Source organism: Lathamus discolor, chromosome W (genome assembly GCF_037157495.1).
Source record: "Lathamus discolor isolate bLatDis1 chromosome W, bLatDis1.hap1, whole genome shotgun sequence".
In the NCBI taxonomy this organism is placed as follows: domain Eukaryota; kingdom Metazoa; phylum Chordata; class Aves; order Psittaciformes; family Psittacidae; genus Lathamus; species Lathamus discolor.
Genome location: NC_088908.1, coordinates 31,834,095 through 31,857,614, shown reverse-complemented (window position 1 = coordinate 31,857,614; position 23,520 = coordinate 31,834,095). Strand labels below are relative to the sequence as shown.

At 43.2% G+C, this 23,520-nt stretch overlaps 1 protein-coding gene across 1 annotated transcript; it reads right to left on the bottom strand.

Moving 5' to 3' along the window:
• Positions 1 to 10,272: 10,272 nt before the first annotated feature.
• LOC136004328 (endogenous retrovirus group K member 8 Gag polyprotein-like) lies at positions 10,273 to 15,922 on the bottom strand. The gene is made up of 2 exons (XM_065660750.1): positions 13,729 to 15,922; positions 10,273 to 10,356 (listed from the first exon to the last, which is right to left on the bottom strand). The coding sequence occupies exons 1-2, from the start codon at positions 14,988 to 14,990 to the stop codon at positions 10,308 to 10,310; spliced, it is 1,311 nt and encodes a 436-aa protein (XP_065516822.1). The 5' UTR covers positions 14,991 to 15,922; the 3' UTR covers positions 10,273 to 10,307.
• Positions 15,923 to 23,520: the final 7,598 nt, after the last annotated feature.

Genomic DNA, 23,520 nt, shown 5'->3' with positions numbered 1-23,520 from the left:
AGTTAAACCAACTGATAAGTAGGAGGACAGGAGGATTATTATGTCTCTGGTGGTAACGAACCAATTAAGCTGGTATAAGCATCTAGTGCGCATGCTTCAAAGGCTGCCAGAAGTGATGAAGATTGTTGGAAGAAGTAAACGACCCTCAGAGACCACCACCACAATTCTGTACGCATGCGGGGAACTTTCTGGAAAATGATATAATCCATACGTAACCTCGTGAATATGTATGTATGCCCAGTGACTATATAAGGACAGCTTGTGTAGCAATACAGGGACACATGTTAGGAGGAGCTATCCCCCATGTCTCCCGGCGCCGCAATAAAGAGTACCTGCTTGTCAACTTGAAAACTTTGTTGGCAAGTTTGTTCCTGCAGTTTTCTCCAAATCAGGAGGGAAAAGGAAACATTATAAAAATATCCTTTAGCCAGGTGACAGTACATAAATAAGTTTGAGAGTTAAAGAAACTTTAATAAAAAATAATATACAAGCCTAACGTTAAGATTAATTAACCACTAGAAAATCTAAAGTGGTATTTTCAAATGATGATTCTCCATCATTTGAAATCAAGATTGAGTATCTTCCCAGCTAGATGAAGTGCAGGCTGTGGAGCTTCTGTTGTGCTTGTCCATCGTGTGCTCTTTTTCATACTAGCTCTTTTTCTGTTTGCTCTTGCCACTATCCACAAAGATGTATGAAGCTTTTAATAGAAAACTATTCTTTGTAGCTTCTTTCTATCATCAGAGCAAAGGCAGTAGATAATAATCTTTCATTTTACAGCTTCCTCAGGAAATGTTGGCTTGATAATTAGCATTTTCAAAGACTAAGAGCAACCTTCAAAGACAACCATCACCAAACAGAAGGTTGATTGTGAACCAAACATCAGGATTAATGGCAGAGCATTAACAATTTGACAAAGTCTACCTCCAGTGTTTATTTGGCTCTATTTTCTGTCCTGGCTAATAAGCAATAAGGGGATGCCAGCTCATACTCCCAAAGTTAGTTTTTAGAAGAATATATTTATAAATTCCACATTCAGGTAATATTGACCTAGTGTGCTGGAAATCTGTTGGTGCTCTCTGAATTAGAAGGCACTGAAATGCAAACATTGCCGTGAAGCTCTGCCCAAAGCAGAGTGCGGCTGCCTACCTCAACCAAAGCTCGAGGCAACACTGAAGCGATCTTGTCAGGTATACAGGAATGATTCGTGTCAGCAACTTAGGAGTTCTTGTCGCCATTGCACTTCATGTGGAATAGGAACCCCTCGTGACCATTGTACCTTGTGTGGGATGTATAGGAATGATCATGATTATGATAAATGTTCCTGTCAATACAGTGATGACAGAGAAGAAGAAACCAAGGAATAATCCCTCTTACTCAACCGCTTTGTTTTCTAAGGGTGCTTTGTTTAACTGCTTGGAACCGCTTTGTTGTTTAAAGAGTGCTTTGATTAACTGCTTGAATGCTTTAAGGGGGTTATGTAACTAAGAGATAGATACATCCTGTTACAGGATAAGTAACCAGATAAGGAATGGAATTTATGGGGCTAAGATGGTGGTTAATTGCATGTGAAAGACATCTCCTCGTTAATGTATTACCAAGAAGTTCAGCAACATCTTCACCGGAGAAAGACCCCAGCAACAAGAAAAGAATAATGGAAAGGGGCCACGTCGGCATCCGGGTACAGAAGAAGGGATTGGCTGAGACCCCGGACCAAGAAGCGTAAGAGACTGGACCCCAAAGACCCCGGTGTGCGTCTCTGGTGGAGCGGAGACTCCCCGGTGCACCCAGTGCTGCTTGCTTATTGCCTCTCAATATTAATCAATTGTAATAAAATAATTGAATCAGATCATGGCTAAGACGAAATTTTTATAACAGTCTAACACATCTTGGGCTTCGGTGCATTCACTGTGATACGCGGATTGACTCCACAACTCATTAAAGTTGTAAAGCAGGTATGCTTTATTCAGCGCTGAGGTGCATGGGGATCGTTCCTCCAAAGACACCACTCGTTACAGGTCTCCAGCCGGACATTGAGCCATTGACCGCAACTCTTTGCGTGCAGCCATCCAGCCAGTCCTTTCTCCACCGAGTGGTCCATCCATCAAATTGATATCTCTCCAATTTATAGACAAGGACGTCATGTGGGACAGTGTCGAATGCTTTGCACAAGTCCAGGTAGATGACATCAACTGTCCATCGGTTCCGTAGCCCCATCATAGAAGGCCACCAAATTGGTCAGGCAGGAATTCCCCTTAGTGAAGCCATGCTGGCTGTCACCAAGCACCTTGTTTTTCATGTGCCTTAGCATGCTGTCCAAGAGAATGTGCTCCAAGATTTTACCAGGCACAGAGGTGAGACTGACTGGTCTGTAATTCCCCGGGTCTTCCATTTTCCCCTTCTTGAAAATGGGGTTTATATTTCCCTTTTTCCAGTCATCAGGAACTTCACCTGACTGCCCTGATTTTTCAAATATGATGGCCAGTGGCTTAGCAACTTCATTTGCCAGCTCCTTCAGGGCCCGAGGATGGATTTCATCAGGTCCCATGGACTTGTGCGCGTTCAGATTTTTAAGATGGTCTTGAACCAGATCCTCTCCTACAGTGGGCCCAAGGTCTTTATTCTCACAGTCCCTGCGTCTACCTTCTAAGACTTGGGTGGTGTGGTCAGAGCCTTTGCCAGTGAAGACCGAGGCAAAGAAGTCATTCAGAACCTCAGCCTTCTCCAAATCCTGTGTAGCCAGTTCTCCCGAGAGCTTCCTCAGGGGGCTTATGTTGTCCCTAGTCTTTTTTTTTATTTGGTATGTACCTGTAGAATCCCTTCCTGTTATCCTTAACATCCCTGGCCAAGTTTAATTCTAACTGGGCCTTAGCCTTCCTGACCTGGTCCCTAGCTTCCCTGACAACATCCCTGTACTCTTCCCAGGCCGCCTGTCCTTGCTACAGGATTCGAGGCTGCCACTGCTTCCAGGAGCTGTCTAAAAGGACTCGTAGGTGTGGCAACTGACAGGCACAGGGTGTCATGTCTTGTTGCATTGGCTACAGACGTTCTCTTTGGGCTGGGCAGGAAAACACAGTAGGTTCAGTCCTCTTGTGATGAAGAGACAGAAGACAAGACAGGATGAACTCATCATGCAGGGACCCAAGGAGGTCCTTTATCTGTGGAAACACAAGCATACCCTCGTCCCCAGGTTATTAAAGGGAACAGGCCTTCCCATTCATGAGTTTCAAGATTATGTACTTTAACATGAGCTTTCCCCGTTCATAATTTTTAGAACCCTCGAAATGGCGCTTTATAGGAGGTCCATCCTTCATCCAGTGATTTAAAAATTCAGAACATAACAAACTTTTGCTATACGTTCTTGTGGAGTTAACCCTGAACTCCCCCTTTTTTGTTTCATATATCTACTATCAATACCTGCTTTATAACACTACCATCATATTAGAATCTTTCAACCTTTTGCCTTAGCATTTTCTAGCAGCTGCTGCAAATTTGCATGCTCTAACATCTCATTTACAAGTGACAAATCCATATAGTACAAGGTGCATTTTCTTATTAGCAACTGGCTGGTAAATACAGGTGGTTTATACACAAAAATCACAGCTTCTAATAATAGCACACATATTCAAGTTGTTACTTTTCAGTTGCCCCCATGTGATGTTTTGCAATCATTCATTTTTCTCTTCCTGTATCTCATTTTGCTCAGGGCATTCATGGTCAGCTCATGGTAAGGCTTGACAAACTTTGCATGCAGCTGCCATGTACCTGTAGGTGGGAGGACACAAACATATCCCCTCCCCCAGGTTATCAGTTCTTAACAAGGAGACAGGTTGAAGTGTTTCCTTAAAGCAGAGTCAGTCTGATGCAAAGGGAATGTGAAGCAGCTGCAGAAGTAAACTGCAAAGTGTTAACAGTCAAGGAGTTTGCTGTGTCATTACCTGAAGTTAAACGGCCAGGCAGGTTGGAAACACAGGAGCTGTGCTGTCTCCTTCCTTTTTCAGGTCTGCCTCGGCTTGGTTTTTCTTCTTCTGTCACCCTGATGCTGCTTGGTTGGCAGCTGATAAAGCTTGTGTTTGTGCTACCCCTCTTGCTTTTTCAGTTGTCAGTTCTTGTTTCAACTGATCCACCTGCTCCTCCAAGTCTCGGATTCACCCCCAGGTTACTTTAAACACACTAAGCAGGACTCTTCCCATGAGCCCAGCATGTTTCAGGAGCTCTTCAGGCTGGGAGCTGAATCAGAGGGCAGCTTCTTTTGAACATGTTTATCAAACAACTAAAGGGGCCTCACTGCCTTTTTACACCCCCCTGTTAAAAACTTCTATGCGAACCTGACAACAAAAAATACACGGAACACCATCTGCCCTCAACCCCCCCCCCCCCCAAGGGATCCCACAAGCACACTTCACGCAATTACTATATTTGAAACAAAATCAAGACACATGAGTATCCCAGAGAGACTGTATCAAATGAGTTATATATGGGGCTCCAACTTCCCACCATGAGTCTTGATCCAGCACATACATCACCAGGAAAACATACAATAAATCTGCATCCCCTGCCAGTCTCACTTCTCCCTTTGCAGCTGCCCATTTGTCATAAGGATATAAATCAGGCTCCTTTTCCGGATCCATAGGCTCCAGGTCAAAAGGACCATCCAGGTCATCATCAGAATTATCAGGCGGCAGAACCACAGGAGCAACATCAGCAGACTGATGTTTTGATCTCACGCAGAGTCTGGCAAAGAGGGTGGTAGAAAGAGAGCCGAAGGTGCTGCTTCTGCCCCCTGTGATTGTGAGCCAATATGAACTTTCAAAGTTTCAGAAATAGTTTGCCAAGAGCTCAAACTTCATAATTTTTTGTAGCACAGTCCCACAAAATAACACCTCTTTTGTCCCAAATCTCAGGGGTATAAATATTAGATGGATTGACTTTTGATGCCCAGAGAAGGATACATTTCAATTCTTCCTTGTCAACTTTTTTCCCATACTGCTTAAGAATCATAGCAAAAACTTCTAGAACATTTCCCTGCTCCTTTGTTAAAGCAGACCCAATAATTCTCAACTGCTTACACCCATCCTGCGAGAGGCAAATCCGTGCGGTTTGAATTCGCATCCATTCAGCGTACACCTTTGCTTAATTTCAGGAAGCAGTTTGGCTGAGCCATGTCACTGGATCGACAACTAGTCAGTTTTCATGCTCCATGTGGTGGGCGCCATTTGTGGCATTTGACGACACGGACGCAAGTTGATGAGGAGACTCAAATCTTCGTTTATTATCACCAAGCCCTTTTTATCCCCTTGTATGTTTCTTTCCCAACCTGCACATACATACAACGTTCAATCTCATTGGCCACTGTGAAACTCTCCAGGTAAATAGTCCAATCACAATGTTGCAGACCCTCTCACAACCCCACATCCTCTGACCTCCAACTGAGATTCCGGCCACAACTACAGCCTGGCCCATCCTCCCAAGGCTTGCTTGTTTACCTTTCCTGACCTTCAAGATTCCAACTCATCTCCCCAGTGCTTGTCATGCACCAAGGCCTCAGAGCTCATTCCAAAACTCTTTTTCATGCAAATCTTATCGCCTTCACTCCCCACACCAGAAATATAAATGGGTTCCACCCCTTGACAGCTTGATGGCATCAAGGTACACTGTGCACCGTTATGTACTAGAGCCTTATACTTTTGTGGGACTGATGTGCCAGGCCATCTGATCCACAAAGTCCAGGAAATCTGATTGTCCTTAATCTCCACCTGGCTGGAGGCAGCTCCCCTCTAATAGTCATCACAACATTGGTCACTTACGTCTTGTTGACAGGGATTAGTCTTTATCACAGGAACTGGAGTAAAATCAGCTCTTCCACTACATCTGGGAACCTGCTCACCTGAGACTGAAGCTGCAGCTTTCATGGGATGATCATCCTTGATCTTTGTTCTCCTCTTCAATTCACGCCCCCTTTCCTCCAAAGGTGAGGTAGGTTTTCCATCCCACTTCATTATGTCTTCTCCATGATGTCACAGGTAAAAGCATATGGTGGCCCTTGTCTTATGCCTCCTATATCTTCTCTCTCAAGCAGTAGGACACAGTTGTTAATTGCTGAGATGCGGGTTGGCACACGTGGGGAGCTGGATAGATCAGACAGGTTGTTTCTCAACTGATTGACCTCCTGGGACATTTTTTCCATAGCTGAAATGATGGAAGGGGTGAGATTGTCTTCAAACTCTCAGAGTTTATGAATTATTTCATCCAGTGTTGGTGGTACTATGTCATTACCATAAAGTAAAGTGAAACAAGAACCTTAGCCCAAGCACCCCAGCTGATAAACACTAAACCAGAAAATACCAGCTATAAATAAGGTACAACATGCTGAAACTCCGAGATGAAGAGCAACAACTGATACCCAGCCTGACTCAAGCAGTGATCTAGCCCTTCCAGGTAACTGCCCCCAGTCTCTATACTGGGCATGACGTGCTGTGGTATGGAATACCTCTTTGTCTACATTGGGTCAAGTGTCCTGTTTCTGCTTCCTCCCAGCTTCCCCTCCTCCCTGACAGAACATGAGACTGAGAAAGTCCTCAGTTAGAGTAAACGTTACTTAGCAACAACTAAAACCATCGGTGTTATCAGCATTGTTCCCAGGCTGAAAGTCAAAAACACAACACTGCACCAGCTACTAAGAAGGAGAAAAATGTTTGTTACTGCTGAACCCAGAACAGCTTTTAGTCCACCTGAGATATAGAAGCTTCCATAAATAAAACTGTTAGAATAGATATAAATTCCCAAGTAATTAATAGAAAAATATACACCCTTTCTTCTTATTTTAGCTTAAATTTCAAGAATGCATTTATGATTCTGACCCAAGTCACAGGGAAAGCAGATGAAGTGCATACATTTTTATTCTGTCTTTTCCCTACTGCTGGAGAAGCCAGACAGCACACGGGGGAGCTGTCATGTGCTTCAGCATGAATTTACAAATGGCAATGAAATCAATGGGTAGAATTTAGGTCTCATCGTCACCAAAAGTTGAGAGAATAAAACTTCTTAATACTAATGTATCATTAGGAAGCAGGCATTATTTATTATGGTGCCTGACGCACAGGGGATAGCTCCGCCTAACATGCATGCTGATTCTCACAGGTTTCTTGCATATAAACATTCATCTCATACATATACATTCTAATTCCCAGAAATCTCATACATATTATAATTTCTTCCCACAACTAGTTAACACAGGTTACCACACACTAGGGCATTCACAGTTTATTTTGAGTGAGGGTCCTGAGGGTCCCAAGGGTTTTTGGGACCCCTGTTGGTTGTACCTTTGTTGACCTTTGGTTGAACTTCTCTTGTTGTCTTCCTTTTATGGTCTTAGGTTGGCTTCTCTTCTGACTTTGTGAGGAATGGTTCCCAGTTCACTGAGCTGGAGAGGTACTTTGTTGTCGTGGTTTAAACCGATCCACACAGCTCGTCCACTCACAACCCCCCACCCCCCCCCAACCCTCCCCGCTCCCGGAGGGATGGGGAGGAGAATCAGGAGAATGTAACTCCCAAGGGTTGAGATAAGAACAGCCCAGTAACTAAGGTATAACACAAATCACTACTGCTACCATCAATGATAATATTGGTAAGAGAAAATAACAAGAGAATACGATACCACCGCTGAACGAGTTCGACCCCCCCGAAGAGAGAGAGTGTGCCCTTCCGGGTAACTCCCAGTGTCCTCCATGGGCATGACGTGCTGTGGTATGGAATACCTCTTTGGCTAGCTTGGGTCAGGTGTCCTGTCTCTGCTTCCTCCCGGCCTCCCCTTGTCCCCAGCAGAGCATGAGACTCACAAAGTCCTTGGCCAGAATAAACATTACTTAACAACAATTAAAACCAATCGGTGTTATCAGCTGTGTTCCCAGGCTGGAAGTCAAAACACAGAGCTTGCACCAGTTACTAAGAAGGAGCAAAACGGCTCCTGGTAAACCCAGGACATTTGTGAATAATGGTTCCTAGTTCAGTGAGCTGGATAGGTAAAGAATGTTCTTTACCCGTTTTCTTGTTCCTTCTTGACATATGTATGGTATTGTTTAGTTAAAGTTCAACTTGGTGGTTTGCTTCAGCTAACAATCAGTAAAACAAGTCCTCTCCTATCATTTCCCCCCTTTTGAAGCTTTTCAAGGTCTTCAAGCCATTTCATAAGTTTCAGCTTCAGTTTTGTTAATTGTTGGAGTCGCGGGAGACAAGCCTCATGCTCTCATGGTCAGCAAGCCTCGTTTATTTAGCAAGATACATCCACTTTTATAGCTTGCAGGGTTAGTTACATTGTCTGATAAGATACAGCAAAATCATTGGTCAGCCTGTGTCGACGCAGGGGTCTCCAGGTAACTGTGACCACTTCTTGTCTCAACATGTCTCGACATGTCCCAACTTGCCCAAGCAAGACCATTGTGCTATTCCAGCAAGATACCGTTGCTCTTATCTCAGCAAGATGCATATCCTGTTTCTTAAGCAAATCAGGGTAAACATTAACCACGAGATTGCTGTGCCCTGGGGGCCTACATTTCCACCAGCTGCACGGTATCATGCCCTTTGTTACTTAGCCATTCAGTTGTTAAGCTCTCTACACTTCCCCCGTTTTCTTTAACAGCAAGCATAGCCATTTTATGATTAAAAGCGTTCGATATCATTTTCTGTAAGCACTGCATAATACACGGCAAAAGCAATACTGCTAATAATATTACAACCACCACCAAAACAATTTTTTCTATTAAGGTAACAAGCCAGGGAGATAGCCCAAAAGATGCCAGCCAATTGGTAAAGGGATCACTTGTTTCTTGTAACTTTCGCATATTGTTTCTCAACTGTGCCAATTGTTTGTGAATGGAGTTAGAATGGTCCGAGAGATTCATGCAGCACATACCTTCAAACTCATCACACCCATGACCTTGTGCGAGGAGTAAAAAATCTATGGCGGCTCGATTTTGGAGAACTGCATGCCGGACTCCTTCTAAGTCCATGGCTAGATTTGACAATATGTTTGTTGTAATGTTTATTTGTTTTCCTGTCCAACAAGCTAATTTTCTTAATTGAGTGAGAGCTTGAGCAGATGCTATACCCGGAGCAAAAATACTGGCTAAAATAACTTCAGGAGGATCCCAGAGCGTAACAATATCGGAGCACTCTGGGCCCAGTTGTGTGGTGGCTCTTTTACGGCGTATATGAGTTTTATTGGCTTTAAGAACCGTCATTATGTCAGGTACAAACATTGTTAGCTGGCCTATATAGCAGGGTCCCCCCTCCGGGCTTCTGGGGATTCCCTGCCACGCCCTATCACCGCAGATCAAGAAATATCCATCAGGCAAATAGCCTGTATTGGACGTTACAATGGTTTTGTGTGTGATGTTTTTGCAATAAGCGGTCTCATCATAAGGCCTATTTGAGGAAACATTTACTGAGTTATGTGGAAGCCCAAAAGTGTCCTTCCAAGAGTCAAAGTGAAAACAATATTGTGCAGGCGCAGAACCAAGCAGGTGAAATTCTTGGATTTCAGAGACATTTTTTCTTATATTGAGCTGAAAGGTAAAATTGGTTGGGACGCCTATCAAACAGGTTCTAAAGGGGTCAGAAGCTTTAGCAAGAGCAAGGCATAAACTACTTTGGTTAACTTTTTCAGCCCAAGTGACCCACATGTTTTTTCGTTCCTCTATTTTGTTTAGAGTGTCCCAAGCTCCTGTATTGAGGCCGAAAACGGCGACAAATACGATCCCAATCTTCAGGTTTAACTTGCCACAAAAGCGGAATACCCACATCTTTACCGCACTTAATCTCTAGAGACACTGTGGCTAGTGCAGTTTGAATCTGGGAGAGAATCTCCTGAACCCGATATTTCAAATATCGTTGTTCCAGATCCTCCCGGTTCTTGACTAATAGATACGTTAAGGGTAGATTTATGGGAGGAGTTATACCTGCCTCCGCCAGCAGTGCTCTATAAGGATTGTAATTATGATGGGGATTCCAGGTACAGTTTACACAAGCACCATGTGCCTGTAATTGGCTTTGGGACACCCAAACCTTTTGGTGACAATTTCCACACTTAATTTTGATCCAAGCTCTATGATAATCTTGTAAACACGCTAAACAATGACGAGTAGGAGACAAAATCCGATCAAATGTTCTCATAAGTTCCCAAAACAAATGGAGTTCTGCCTCTTCTTGAGTCGAATAGGAAAAGCGAATCCCAAAACGTCTTTCAAGTGGTTCCAGCAACGGACGAAGGATCAGTTGCAGACGATGACGACGACGGAGTTCTGGGCTGATCATTCGATTGAGCAGCCCGAGTCCAACGAGCAGGGATCCACTTGGGTCCTGTTGGGGTAGAAACACAAACATAGCCCCTCCCCCAATAAAGTACTTGTGCTGGAGGCTGCCATAAGCCTGTTGTTGGATCTTTGTACCGTACATAAATAGGCGGCATAGGGGTTGGTTCCTTTTGGAAATGTTTAATAACTGGGGGTAATTTTTCTTCCCCAAAGATACAGAGATGGTTTAACACAAAGAGAGCTCGTAATAGCTTTTCTGAGGGAGTTGTAAGATCTGAATATTTAGTAATATATGTTTTGAGAGTGTTGTTTGCCCTTTCTATTACTGCTTGGCCAGTTGGGTTATGGGGGATACCCTTAATATGTTTAATTCCCCAAAATAGCATATATTTTTGTATGCGTTCACTGATATATGCTGGGCCATTGTCTGTTTTAATTTCTTTAGGAACTCCCATTATAGCTATACAGCTATTCAGATGTTTTTCCACTTGTGCTGCCTTTTCGCCTGTTTGAGCAGTTGCCCAAATATAATGACTATAAGTATCAATAGTGACATGAACATATTTTAGCTTTCCGAATTGGGGTATATGGGTAACATCCATTTGCCATATTTGATTTGAATCTAATCCTTTGGGGTTAACTCCCATACTTAAGCCTACACCCCCTTGGGGATAGCTACAGACAGAACACGTTTTAATAATGGCACGAGCCTCCTGTATGGGAATATCAAATTCTTTGGCTAATCCTTTAGCATTTTGATGAAAAATATTATGACTTTCCCTGGCAGCAATACTGCGGGGGATAATTACTGGTTGTTGTATAGCTACCAGCTTATCGGCTCTCATATTTCCTTCTCCCAGTCCCGTTTCCCACTTGTGACTCCTGATATGAAGTACTGCATAGGAGCAGGTTCTTGCACGTATCACTCGTTTAAGGGACAAAAAGAGTTCTCCGAGTCTGGGATTAGTAACATCCTTAATGGCAGCATCTTCAATACGAGAGGCGACCGTCACCACATATAGGGAATCAGAAATCACATTAAGGGGCTGTTGAAATGTGTGAAGGGCCCAAATGACAGCCAAGAGTTCAAGAGTTTGCAGATTGTCCTCAGGTGTGGCTTCGAGAATATGATGACACCAAGTATTTCCTTGTCTCCACATAGCTGCTGCCCTTCGGGATCGTTTTCCTGCATCAGTAAAGACTGTAATGGCTTCCGGGATGGGCGACTTGCTTCTGAGGGGCTTAACAATCCATTGCCAATGACCAAGCCACGTTAAAGTATTGGGTTTAATTTTGGACGTGAGTACTTTACAAGGGGCATTCAGTAAGGCAAGAGCTAGATCATTATCATTTAGGAGAAACCAATCTAAATCAGAACGGTCCATGGGTAAATAAATAGTTTCGGGCTCTTTTCCACTAATTTCAATAGTCCGTAGCCGGCCTTTACGTATTAAAGCAGCTAGTCGTTCCAGTTTCTTAGTAATTGACTTTCGCTGTTGTAGTTGTGGGGTTAACCATTCAATAACTAAAGTTTCCTGAGTCTTATCCCCCGATTTTAACTGAACGATCGCTCCCAGGAGATGATCTTCCGAGTTCCATACGGCTAGATCTAATGGGAGGACAGGATCACGACGAGAGACAAAACCAGTTATAACACAATGCATAATTTCTTGAAAGGCTTGTAACTGTGCCGTGGACAGTGTGACGGGTGTAGCCGGGTCAGTGCCTTTGAGTAGTGGTCGTAAAACGTCGAGGAGGTCATTAGGGATACCTGTCACTGGTTTGAGCCATTGTAGATCACCCATCAGTTTCTGAGCTTCATGAAGATTGGTTGGAACGTTAGTAGCCAATAATTTTTGTGGACGTATGACTCTATCAGTAATAATCCATCCCAAATATTTCCAAGGAGCGGTAAGCTGGAGTTTCTCTTCAGATACTTTCAAGCCTTGGCGATGTAATAGAGTTGTAATCATTTGGAGTTGTTCAAGAGAAAAGGGGCGTTCCTGAGCAAAAAGTAAATCGTCCATATAATGATAAATGATAACTTTAGGTAGGTTTCTCCGTATTGGTTGCAAAGCAGTGTCCACAAATAGTTGGCAAAGGGTAGGGGAGTTTCGCATGCCTTGTGGGAGAACCTTCCACTCAAACCGTTTATCAGGTTCTCCTCTGTTTTGAGCTGGTAGAGTAAATGCAAAGCGTTTTGTATCCTGAGGGTGTAAGGGAATAGTAAAAAAGCAGTCCTTTAAATCAACAACTAAAAGAGACCAGTCTTGTGGTATCATGGCTGGATTCGGGAGTCCCGGTTGTAAAGCTCCCATGGGTTCCATTTGAGAATTGATTGCGCGTAGGTCATGCAATAAACGATAGGATCCAGATTTTTTCCTTATCACAAAAATGGGGGTATTCCATGGGCTAACAGATGGCATCAAGTGGCCGAGTTGTAACTGTTCCGCCACTAATTGGTGTGCCTGTAAGAGGCTTTCCCCCTTCAGTGGCCATTGCTTAACGACCACAGGTGTATTAGTGGTCCATGTGAGGGGTATGGGGAAAGCCCAAGCAATGGCCATTATGCTAAAGGGGAGTCCGTGAGTTTGAATCCCAATTGTGCTAACACATCACGGCCCAAAATGCAGTCAACTTCATCAGGGAGTAAAGTAAGAGAGAAGGGGGCAGAGGCTTGTTTCCCTTCCAAAAGAACGGTTAGTACTGGTGTTTGTCGTGCAAACCGAACCCCTCCTATTCCCGCGATTGCATTATTAACTGAAACTGTGGGCCACGACTCAGGATATAATTTAGAGTCTATGATACAGGAATCAGCTCCTGTATCAAGGAGAGCTTTTGTCAGGGACAAGATATGTCCTTGCCATAAAATTTTACAACAGCGTCTTGGTCTTTCAAAAAGATTAAGGCTTAACATAGTAATTTTTCCTGTAGATCCTAATTGCCCTTGTCGTTTGGGTAAATCGCGTGGTGGAGCTTGTATGGCAGGAAAAAAGGGAATAAATTGAGCGATCTTCTCTCCTTTCGGAACAGTCAATGGAGGGAAATTGGTGCGAGCGAGAATAAAAATTTCTCCAGTGGAATCAGAATCTATTACACCGGGGTCAATGTGAAGGCCGTGTAACGTGGCTGAAGAACGGCCCAATATTATACCTCCTACTGGTTGATTATTAATCAAAATGGGACTTTGAATGCCTGTAGGGACGGCGTGGGTATCTGTATTATAAAAGGTAACATCTACAGCTGTTGCCAGGTCATATCCGAGGCTACCGCTTGTTGCAGGGACGAGGTTGTTGTAGGTTGGGCGGCTATTTGTGTCTTGGCGCGGCTCATCCTCGCGCTGGCTGGGAAGTTTCCCTGGTTTTGTCGTCTACGGCAGACATTGGTATTATGGGTGGATGATTGACATGGTCCGCACCAAACACCAGGGGCCTGACAGTCGCGACGAATGTGGCCTACTTTGCCGCATCGAAAACACTTCATTCGGGTGGCTGGGGCTGCTGGACGAGTCTGCGCAACTGCCGCCTGAAGAGGTGCAAGGGCTGCCAAAACTTGGCTTTGAACTTTAGATTGGGCGTTAAGGCCTTCACCAATTTTGTTAAGGGCTTCCACTACAAAAATTTGACTGCTTGAGGGAAGAGTATTTGCTTTATCTAAGAGGTCTTGAATTACCCAGTTGCCAGGAGCGGTAGCGATAAGGGAGCGTGTGACTTGATTACCATTTTGTATAACACACTGCTTTAGGAGTGCGTCCTGCATGTGCTCCGCAACACCAGCTTTAGAAAGGGCTTGCATCAATTTGTCAATGAATGACCCAAGGGGTTCCTCTCGACCTTGTTTAATATTCATATACATAGGAGGCCCCCCCGGCTCCCGAATTTTGTCCATTGCCCTTTTTGCCACCCGCATGACCTCTCTTAATTTTTCTACTCCTATACCAGCCTGGGCATCTGTTCGAGTATAATCACCGTTTCCTAGTAATTCATTCATTGTAATTCCAAAAAGGGGGTCTCCTTGGGCACGAGGTAATGCTACTGAAGCAGCCGCTTCCTCCCCCCATCTTGCATCAAATGTAAGTTTCTGATGAGGGGTATAAATTAAACGAGCGATACCCTTGATGTCTACAGGCAGGAGAATCATTGAATTAAATAAATAATCAAGCATCTGCTTGGCCGGTTCACTAGTAACCCCAAATTGAGAGACTGTAGCTCGGAGTTGTGCCAATATTTTCCAATCCATTTGAGTGATATCTACCCTATGACCGCCGCCTGGTCGAGGGTGAAAAATAACAGGAAAGGCCATAGAAATAGCAACATGGTCTTGTGCCGCGTCGGCAAGGACCCTATCTCCGTTTTCGACTCCGTGGCGTGCCAGAGCAGCCCAAACTTCCCGTCTCTGACTTGCCATAGCCTCCGCGAGGTCCGAAAGGGCCCCGGGGAACGGCTCCGTGGCATTAGGAGACAAAGGAAGGGAGTTTGGAGGAGACTCAGATGGTCCGTTTTCCATAATAGAGGCAGACGGGGGAGAGGGAAGAGGGGGGGGAGGAGGAGGGGGGGGGGGTATCTCGACTGTCGAAACGGTCGGCGGATTAGGGGCAGAGGGAGAGGGAAGAGGGGGAGGAGGAGGGGGGGGGTATCTCGACTGTCGAAACTGTCGGCGGATTAGGGGCAGAAGGATCATAGTGACGATTTTGATTTTGTGCCAAACGGGCACTTTCGGCCGCACGTTTCTCTGCCTGTACCATCAAGAGTTCGTTATGTATCAAGCGCCATAATTTGGATAATTTTTTAGCAATTTTATCATCGTCTATCGTAAGGTCCCATAATTTATCGCCGTAGCGGCGCCATTCCGATAATTGGTGAATAGAGTGGGGATCACTAAAAATACCGAGGGACCGAGCATGGGAAAGAAGGGCAGGGAGGTCCTTATCAAAATCTAAGCCTTTTACCCCCCGACGACGGAGGAAGGCAGTAAAAAGATCATACGCCGCTTGCCTGTCCATTTTTACCGGATCCGTTGCACCCTCCAGGCGTCGGCAGCGCGTAGCAGCAGAGCCTGCCGATGCAGCACTCTGGGCCAAAGCAGGAGACGAGCAGCCCACCGATGTAGCACTCCCGTTCTGCAGAAGCCGTCTTTAAATCGAGACCTGCACCCAACGCAACTCCTTCAGGCAAAGGGAAGTGTCCCTGTTCGGGCGCCAGTTGTTGGAGTCGCGGGAGACAAGCCTCATGCTCTCATGGTCAGCAAGCCTCGTTTATTTAGCAAGATACATCCACTTTTATAGCTTGCAGGGTTAGTTACATTGTCTGATAAGATACAGCAAAATCATTGGTCAGCCTGTGTCGACGCAGGGGTCTCCAGGTAACTGTGACCACTTCTTGTCTCAACATGTCTCAACATGTCTCGACATGTCCCAACTTGCCCAAGCAAGACCATTGTGCTATTCCAGCAAGATACCGTTGCTCTTATCTCAGCAAGATGCATATCCTGTTTCTTAAGCAAATCAGGGTAAACATTAACCACGAGATTGCTGTGCCCTGGGGGCCTACATTTCCACCAGCTGCACGGTATCATGCCCTTTGTTACTTAGCCATTCAGTTGTTAAGCTCTCTACAGTTAATAGCAACATATATTCCTGCCAGATTTTGTGTGATGATTTTCTTAATACAACCTAAAGCAATCCAAATTAAGATAATGATTATTATAATTACAATTACTGTTTGCATCAAGCTAATGAACCAACCAGTAAGTGAAAATCTGAGTCCATGTAGCATTCTGTTTAGCCAAGTGGCTTTCCCAAATTTTAGTCAAATTAGTAGATAAGATTTCCCATGGAACTGGAATTCCCACTTTGGTTGGCATAGGTAAGCAAGCAATTACAGAGAAGACATTTTGCATTTTCCCAAACCCTTAAACTAGCTGTAAAATTAGATTGTCTTTAAAGGAAAATCCTGAAGTTATACATAGGGATAAAAGGATAAACAGTTTCATAATTAAATGTCCTTTATTAAGTTTCTTAAACTTTAGTTACAGAGGTGTTGTTGTTTCCACTTCTCCTGGAGAGGTTCTGAACTCCAAGCCTTTACATAGAGAAAGTCTCCAGGGAGGTGACGGTGAGCAGGAGTGTCCATTGTCAATATCTCAGAAAATATGACTTTTTTTTTTTTTTTTTTCAGCTGGTTTAAAACTAAAGAAATCAAGTATCCATCAACCTCCTGTTTTTCTGCTTGTTCCATCGATCCCGGGAAGGTAGATGTCTGATAAGTTTATCAGTCATAAGTTTTTATGGACTGTTTTAAGTTAGTCCTGGGTTGTGCCTGCACCCTAAGTAGAGCCCATGGCAATGGCTGAGGCTACTTTAGAGATGTTTCTTGGCAAACTTTACTTATTTGCCTCTTTAGGGTTTGATTCATTCTTTCTACCTCTCCACTGGATTGTGGTTGCCAGGGAGTATGTAAATCCCAATGTATTTCCAAAATTTTACTTAATTGTTATAGTATTTCTGCTACAAAATGGGGTCTTCTGTCTGAGCACATTCCTATTGGCACCCCAAATCTAGGAATGATTTAAGAATGTTTTAATTACTTCCCTCATTTTGCTGGTGTAACAGGGAAAAGCTGCGGTCCCCCCTGAAGAAGTATCTCCTAATACCAACAAATATCTGTACCCCTGCTGTCGTAATTCTGAAAAATCTATGTGCCAATAATCTGGAGAATTTCCCTTTTTAGTCACACCCAGGGGTGGGTGTCTTGTATTTAAAGGATTTTTTTTCAAGCATACTGAACATATTTTGGTAACTGATGTTACTATTTTTGTTATCCTTACTCTAATCACCTGAGGTTTTAAACTATTCAACACAGACTCTATTCTCCAATGCGTCTGTTGGTGTTTATCTTTGACTATTTGTGTCATTGATGGTACAGGTATTATTACCTGATTTTGTGGAGTTATAAACCTATAAACCAGCCTTGATCTTTTTTTTTTTTTTCCTTTAACTGCAATGCTAATTTAAGAACAACTTGGCTATAATTTGGCCTGACATTAGGTATCGAAATAAAATTTTCTGGAATTAATGCTGGAATGTCTTGTTGTGCAGCCTCTTTTGCCTTTTTCTCCACCAATTTGTTCCCCGATGAACTGGTGAATGCCCTTGATGGTGTGCTTGACAACGCATAACAGCAACTTCCTTGGGCTTTTTAGCAGTTTCCAAGAGTTTCAAAATTTCTTTGTGTTTTATTGATGATCCTTGGGCTGATAACAAACCCCTTTCTTTTCGAATAGTTCCATATGCATGTATTACACTGAACGCATATTTTGAATCAGTCCAGATATATACTCTTTTTCCTTCCGTTATTTCCAGTGCCCATTGGAGAGCAATCAGTTCTGCTTTTTGGACAGATGTATTTACAGGCAACAGTTTAGCTTCAATTACCTCAGTGATAGTTACGACAATGTACCCTGCTTTTCGTTTTCCTTCTTGAACAAAACTGCTACCATCTGAAAAGTTCATAATCAGGATTTTCCAATGGTTCATCATGCAGGTCAGGACGACTTGAATATACCTGTTCAATAGTCAGTAAACAATCATGAGTCAATGGCTCCTCCTTTGATTCCCAGGTGGTCAGGAATAAAGCTGGGCTAATTCTTGAAGTTGGTTTTAGTTCAATATCATTTTGTTCCATCAAGACCACCTGATATTTCAACATTTGACTAGGAGACAGCCAATGCCCCTCTTTTTGGTCTAAAACAGAGCTGACTGTATGGGGTACATACGTGGACATCTTTTGTCCCACAGTTAGCTTTCTGGCTTGAATTAAGAGGACAGTTGCTGCAACTGCTCATAAGCAACTGGGCCACCCCAACTTACCTGATCTAATTGCTTAGAGAAATAACCCACGGGTCTTTTTTTTCCGCCAACTATTTTGGTCGAAACTCCCAATGCCAGGTGCTGTGTTTCATACACAGAGTTCAAAAGGTTTTGTTAAATCTGGGAGTCCTAAATATGCTCTTTACCTGTTGTCTTGTTCCTTCTTGACATATGTATAGCATTGTTTAGTTAAAGTTCAACTCGGTGGTTCGCTTCAGCTAACAATCAGTAAAACGAGTCCTCTCCTATTATCGTCATCTGTGACAGCTTTTCCATTGACTGTAACTGAGCCAGGATTTCATCCAGGGCTGTGCAATTGCTGTTTCACTTTATTATTTCCTCTGAACTAGCTGGTTGTGACACAGAATGAACTCCTGAATAGATGGCTTGTTGCTAATCCTAATATTATTTTTTCTTGTTTATTAACAGGGCTCATGCATAACAAGCCATTTATGCATCTAGTTAGTTTTTGGACTTTTATTCTATCGTGGAAAAACATGTTTTCAATTGCTCTATAACCACAGTGAGTTTCATTGCTGTGAACTATTTCTAAGGCTGTTACACTTTATACCAGCATTTGCCCCCACTATACTGAGCACTGTCATCAGTGTATAGTGATTATGCAGCTGTGCAAGATTCCTCAAAACAAGTTTAGGAATGACTACAGCTCAAAACAGGCACGCATTTACGGTCACATTTCACAATCCAAAATGCAGTAACTATCGTCCAAAAGTCTGTATTTACCACAGACCCCTTTCCAATTACAACACACCATTCATTACCTCTGAGGTTTTCTCCTGTGTATGCCATTGTGATAAAGGCTCACAGACAACTTACTGATTGATTGCAGCTGTAAGATGACCCAGGATGCCACTCACTTCTTAATACTCAGGCTGTTCTTATTCATGTCATGTATCAAATTAAAAAAAGACCTTTTTTTCCTGTTCATTTGAGCAGTAAGCATTCACCCTGATGATTTTGGAGGGTTTATATTTAAGCCACTTTAATAGTCTTTCAAGATACACTAGATTTCATATATTCCATTTCTAATGTAACTCTGAAACACAAGCCTGCACTAATAAGAAATTTATGATGAAAACACAGGAAATAGCTCTCATAGTCAATGTAATGATAGATAGGGAATAGTTTAATTTTCCTTGGCCAAGTGCAACACCAGCATAGGCTCAGCCTTAAATCTTTTTCTAAATTTTCTGGTTTTACCTAGTGTGTGAACACATATGTGCAGAGAAAAGAAAACAAGTATGAAACTATGCGTTAGCCTTGTCCCTAGTAGGTGAGTAGTTCAACTACTAGCCAGCTAAGTAGTCTTCAGGATTAGGCTGCTTTCATTTAATCTTCATGCCACTTTAGCTGTGTGGTGAATACTGCCGCCACCCCTAGCAAGAGCTACAATCCTGATCAAGTCCATTCCATCCAGTAAGCCCAACTCAGAATAGTTCCACAGTTGAGCCGAGAAAGTAGGGAAACAAAAACTGTAGAAAGATGTCAAAGTACTATTTCATTCCCGCCCCCCCTCCCCTATTTTTTTTTACTAGACATTTTCTTGTGACTTGCTTTAATCATGCAGTTTATAGAGCTCTTGGGCACTATCCAGTAGCTTCATTAACTGTGCTGGATTCAGGTAGTCTCATTTCCTGACCCTCATCTACAACAACAGCTTTAACCAATGCACTTCCAACAATTCCAGTTTTGAGGCTTGGTTCTTCATTAAAAAAAATATTAAAAATTAAAAATTAAAAAAAACCCTCTGTTAAAGAAACAATTCCCTCACATGTGCAAGTTCTGGTGGTGCTGACCCTAACTGAATACCCAGACTGCTGGGATTTTCACCCTTTTTCACTGCAATGTCTGTGAACAAATTCCAAAGTGTGCCATATAGCTTTTCAGAATGGAAAATCCTCCTGATACTATTTCTTACCAATAGCTTTTATCAATTGATCTGTAACTAACTGCTGCACTTTAATGAAACAAATTCAGGCACAGTCCAGATTTGAAAGAAATAAAATTAAATGGCTTAACACACAAAAATATTTTCACCCTATCAAAAAAGTTGCTCTCAGTGAATAACTTCAATGTCTACATAGCAGATTTTTCACTCATTTCCAAAAACTCCTACTGGCTTCCAGAGTCTCAAAGGTAACCCTCCAATAAATTCTTCTGTATGTGATATCATAACAAGAAGCATCCATTCACTCTACTGCTTGGAAAAACTATCAATTCCCCACTTCTGATTTATAACAGACTGTCATGGTGTAAGGCCAGGTGGTATACACGCAGCTGCAGGCTCACTTCCTGCCTTCTTTCCCCCCCCCCCCCCAGGGATGGGGAGGAGAATCGAAATGTTAGAAAAGGGCAAAATTTTTATGATAACTATATAAATAGTAGAAATGATTATATTTGAGAAATTTATAAATCAATAGTGTGGTTTTGGAAATACTGTAATTTTGCAGTATTGTTTGTAGTTTCGTACCATGGTTATTCAGTAACCAATGTTACAACGGTAGGCTTGGTGGCAAGAGCTGACATAATCATATAAGGTGAAGGGTATACGGGTGGATTTAAGAAAGTATTGTGAAAGTCTATCGAAGCAGAAATTATGGACACACCAAGGGTAGTCAAGTGAGAATAAGAGAATGCTGGCGTCCACATAATGGTTGGGATATGTCCAAAGAACGGAAAGGTGAAAAGGACAGAGCGAGGAAGACTCCTTACTTCATCAATGCGACCACCAGAGGGGGCTGCACAAGCGCAGAAGAGGCTGATGTCGTAATAGACTGATGTGGTAATCCTTGATGCATATGTGTTAGTTAATGATGTAATCCGTGTTGAATATGTATTAGTGACCAAATTTTTAGTGTATAAATTGCGAACGCAATGTGACGAGGTCGAAGCCAGATTTGGGTGCGTGCCCCTGGTTTCCCAGCGCTGCAATAAAGCACCTCATATAACCATTCCAGTGGTTATGTGTTTAGTCTTACGCTAACAGAAAGAATGTAAATCCCACAGGTTGAGATAAAAACAGTCCAGTAACTAAGGTATAATACAAAACCACTACTACTACCACCAATAATAAAAATGATAAGGGAAATAACAAGGGGAGAGAATAGAAAAATAAAAGGGGAGAGGATAGAAAAATAAAAGGGGAAAGAAAAAAAAAACCCACAAAAACAAAAAAAAACCCAAATTGGTGCACAATACAATTGCTCACCACCCACTGATCGACACCCAGCCCAACCCGAGCAGCGATCTGGGCCTTCTGGGTGACTCCCCCCAGTCTCTATACTCGGCATGATGTGCTGTGGTATGGAAGACCCCTTTGACTAGTTTGGGTCAGGTGTCCTGTCTCTGCTTCCTCCTGGCTTCCTGTGCCCCTCCTCACTGGCAGAGCATGAGACTGAAAAGTCCTTGATCTGGGTAAGTATACTTAGCAACAACTAAAACATCAGTGTGTTATCAGCGTTGTACTCAGGCTGAAGTCAGAAACACAGCACTGCACCATCTAGTAAGGAGAAAAATAACTGTTACAACTGAACCCAGGACACAGACATTGAGTTTTATAGAGCCTTTCAGATGAGCTAAATAATCACTCGCCTGCATAAAATTTCCCACTCTTATAGCTTGAAGGAATCTACATGTCAGGCAAGAATCTTGATTTAGGCAAATTAGTATGAAAGACTATCACATCAAGTAGGGGGAAAAAAAAGCAAAACACAAAACAAATGCCAACAGGTAACTTTAATGTCATACCCATTTTGTATCTCATTTTAAGGGAGCTCCCTTGGTTGTCTGACCCATGTAACACATTATCACACATAATGTGGAGACCTCATAGCAGCCTTCCAGTATCTGAAGGGGGCCTATGAGAATTTTGGAGAGGGACTTTTCATTAGGGACTGTATTGATAGGACAAGGGGTAACAGGTTCAAACATAAAGAGGGGAAGTTTAGGTTAGATATAAGGAAGAAGTTCTTTACTGTGAGGGTGATGAGGCACTGGAATGGGTTGCCCAAGGAACTTGTGAATGCATTACTTAGCAGCAACTAAAAACATCGGTGCATTATCAGCGTTGTTCTCAGAATAAAGTTGAAAACACAGCCCTGCACCAGCTACAAAGTATAAGAAAAATAACTGCTACAGCTGAAAACAGCACAGTATCCACCCCTTATTCCATTCCATTCCCATCATTCTCATATTTTTCAATATGCCATTGCTTTTTTTCTCATATGCATATACATAAAAGCAAACACAAAGAGAGAGATATCATTCCTTAGTCCATGCACCAATTCCTATAAAGTTTGCTGAATTCATCTAGTCCATGATGGGAGGCTCCATCTGCTGTAACAGTCTTTCAGGACAGGAAAGACTGTGTGTAGTGTTGAATTGTTGCCAGCTGACGACACTGCTGAACTTGTCTAGTCGCTGCTGAGCTCATCTCCTTTCATCAAAGATCATTCTTTGTTGGGATGATGATCGGACAGAAGACAAGGTAAGTTAATGGTGTCCTGAGAACAGTTCTGCTGCTGCTGTGGCTGGCTTTGTCATGACTGATGATCATGACAGCACATACCTTCTTTTCAAAGCCCAGAGTGGTGGAGATGGGCGTCTAGCTAATGGGCTATAGAAGTGTTACATAGCAGGCAACAACATACAGTTGAGTTCATTGGCTGTTTTCCCTAAAATCAAATCCCCTTGAGGTACACAGTGGACTTCCCCATCTTCCCGCATTACCCACCAAGTATATCCGGGTCCCTGAGCAAAAGCAATCCCATGAGTGGGTTTGCCTTTACCTGAAGCAGGAATAACCCAGACTGTCTTCCCCAGCAAATTCTTTAAGTGCACCACAGGAACTTTAACCCCTTCTACAGTATGTAAAAGTTCTGACTGGGCTAGGCCAGCCCTGTTGGCAGGTTCTCCGGTGTTGACCTACCAGGTTGCTTTTTGTAAAGGTGTATCCCAATGCCTGAAAGTCCCACCACCCATTGCTCTCAGTGTAGTTTTTAACAGCCCATTGTACGGTTAGATTTTCCCAGAGGCTGGTGCATGGTAGGGGATGTGATATACGTACTTAATGCCACGCTCTTTGACCCAAGTGTCTATAGGGTTGTTCAGGAAATGAGTCCCATTATCTGACTCAATTCCCTCTGGTGTGCCAAACTGCCACAAGATTTATTAGTCAAGACCCAGGAAAGGGTTCCGGGAAGTGGCGTGGGGCACAGCATATGTTTCCAGCTATCCATCCAGCATATGTTTCCAGCCATCCATCCCACCCGTCTTCCCGCATTGGGTCTTCAGCACGGAACCCAAGTTTGTAGGCCAGGTCTA

Excerpts from the sequence above, each read along its gene's own strand:
- LOC136004328 (XM_065660750.1), bottom strand. The coding sequence starts at position 14,990 with ATGATCCTTCTGCCCCTAATCCGCCGACAGTTTCGACAGTCGAGATAC. Across the intron at positions 10,357-13,728 it reads TGTCAGGCCCCTGGTGTTTG|GACCCAAGTGGATCCCTGCT; the intron begins GTGCGGACCATG and ends CTACCCCAACAG.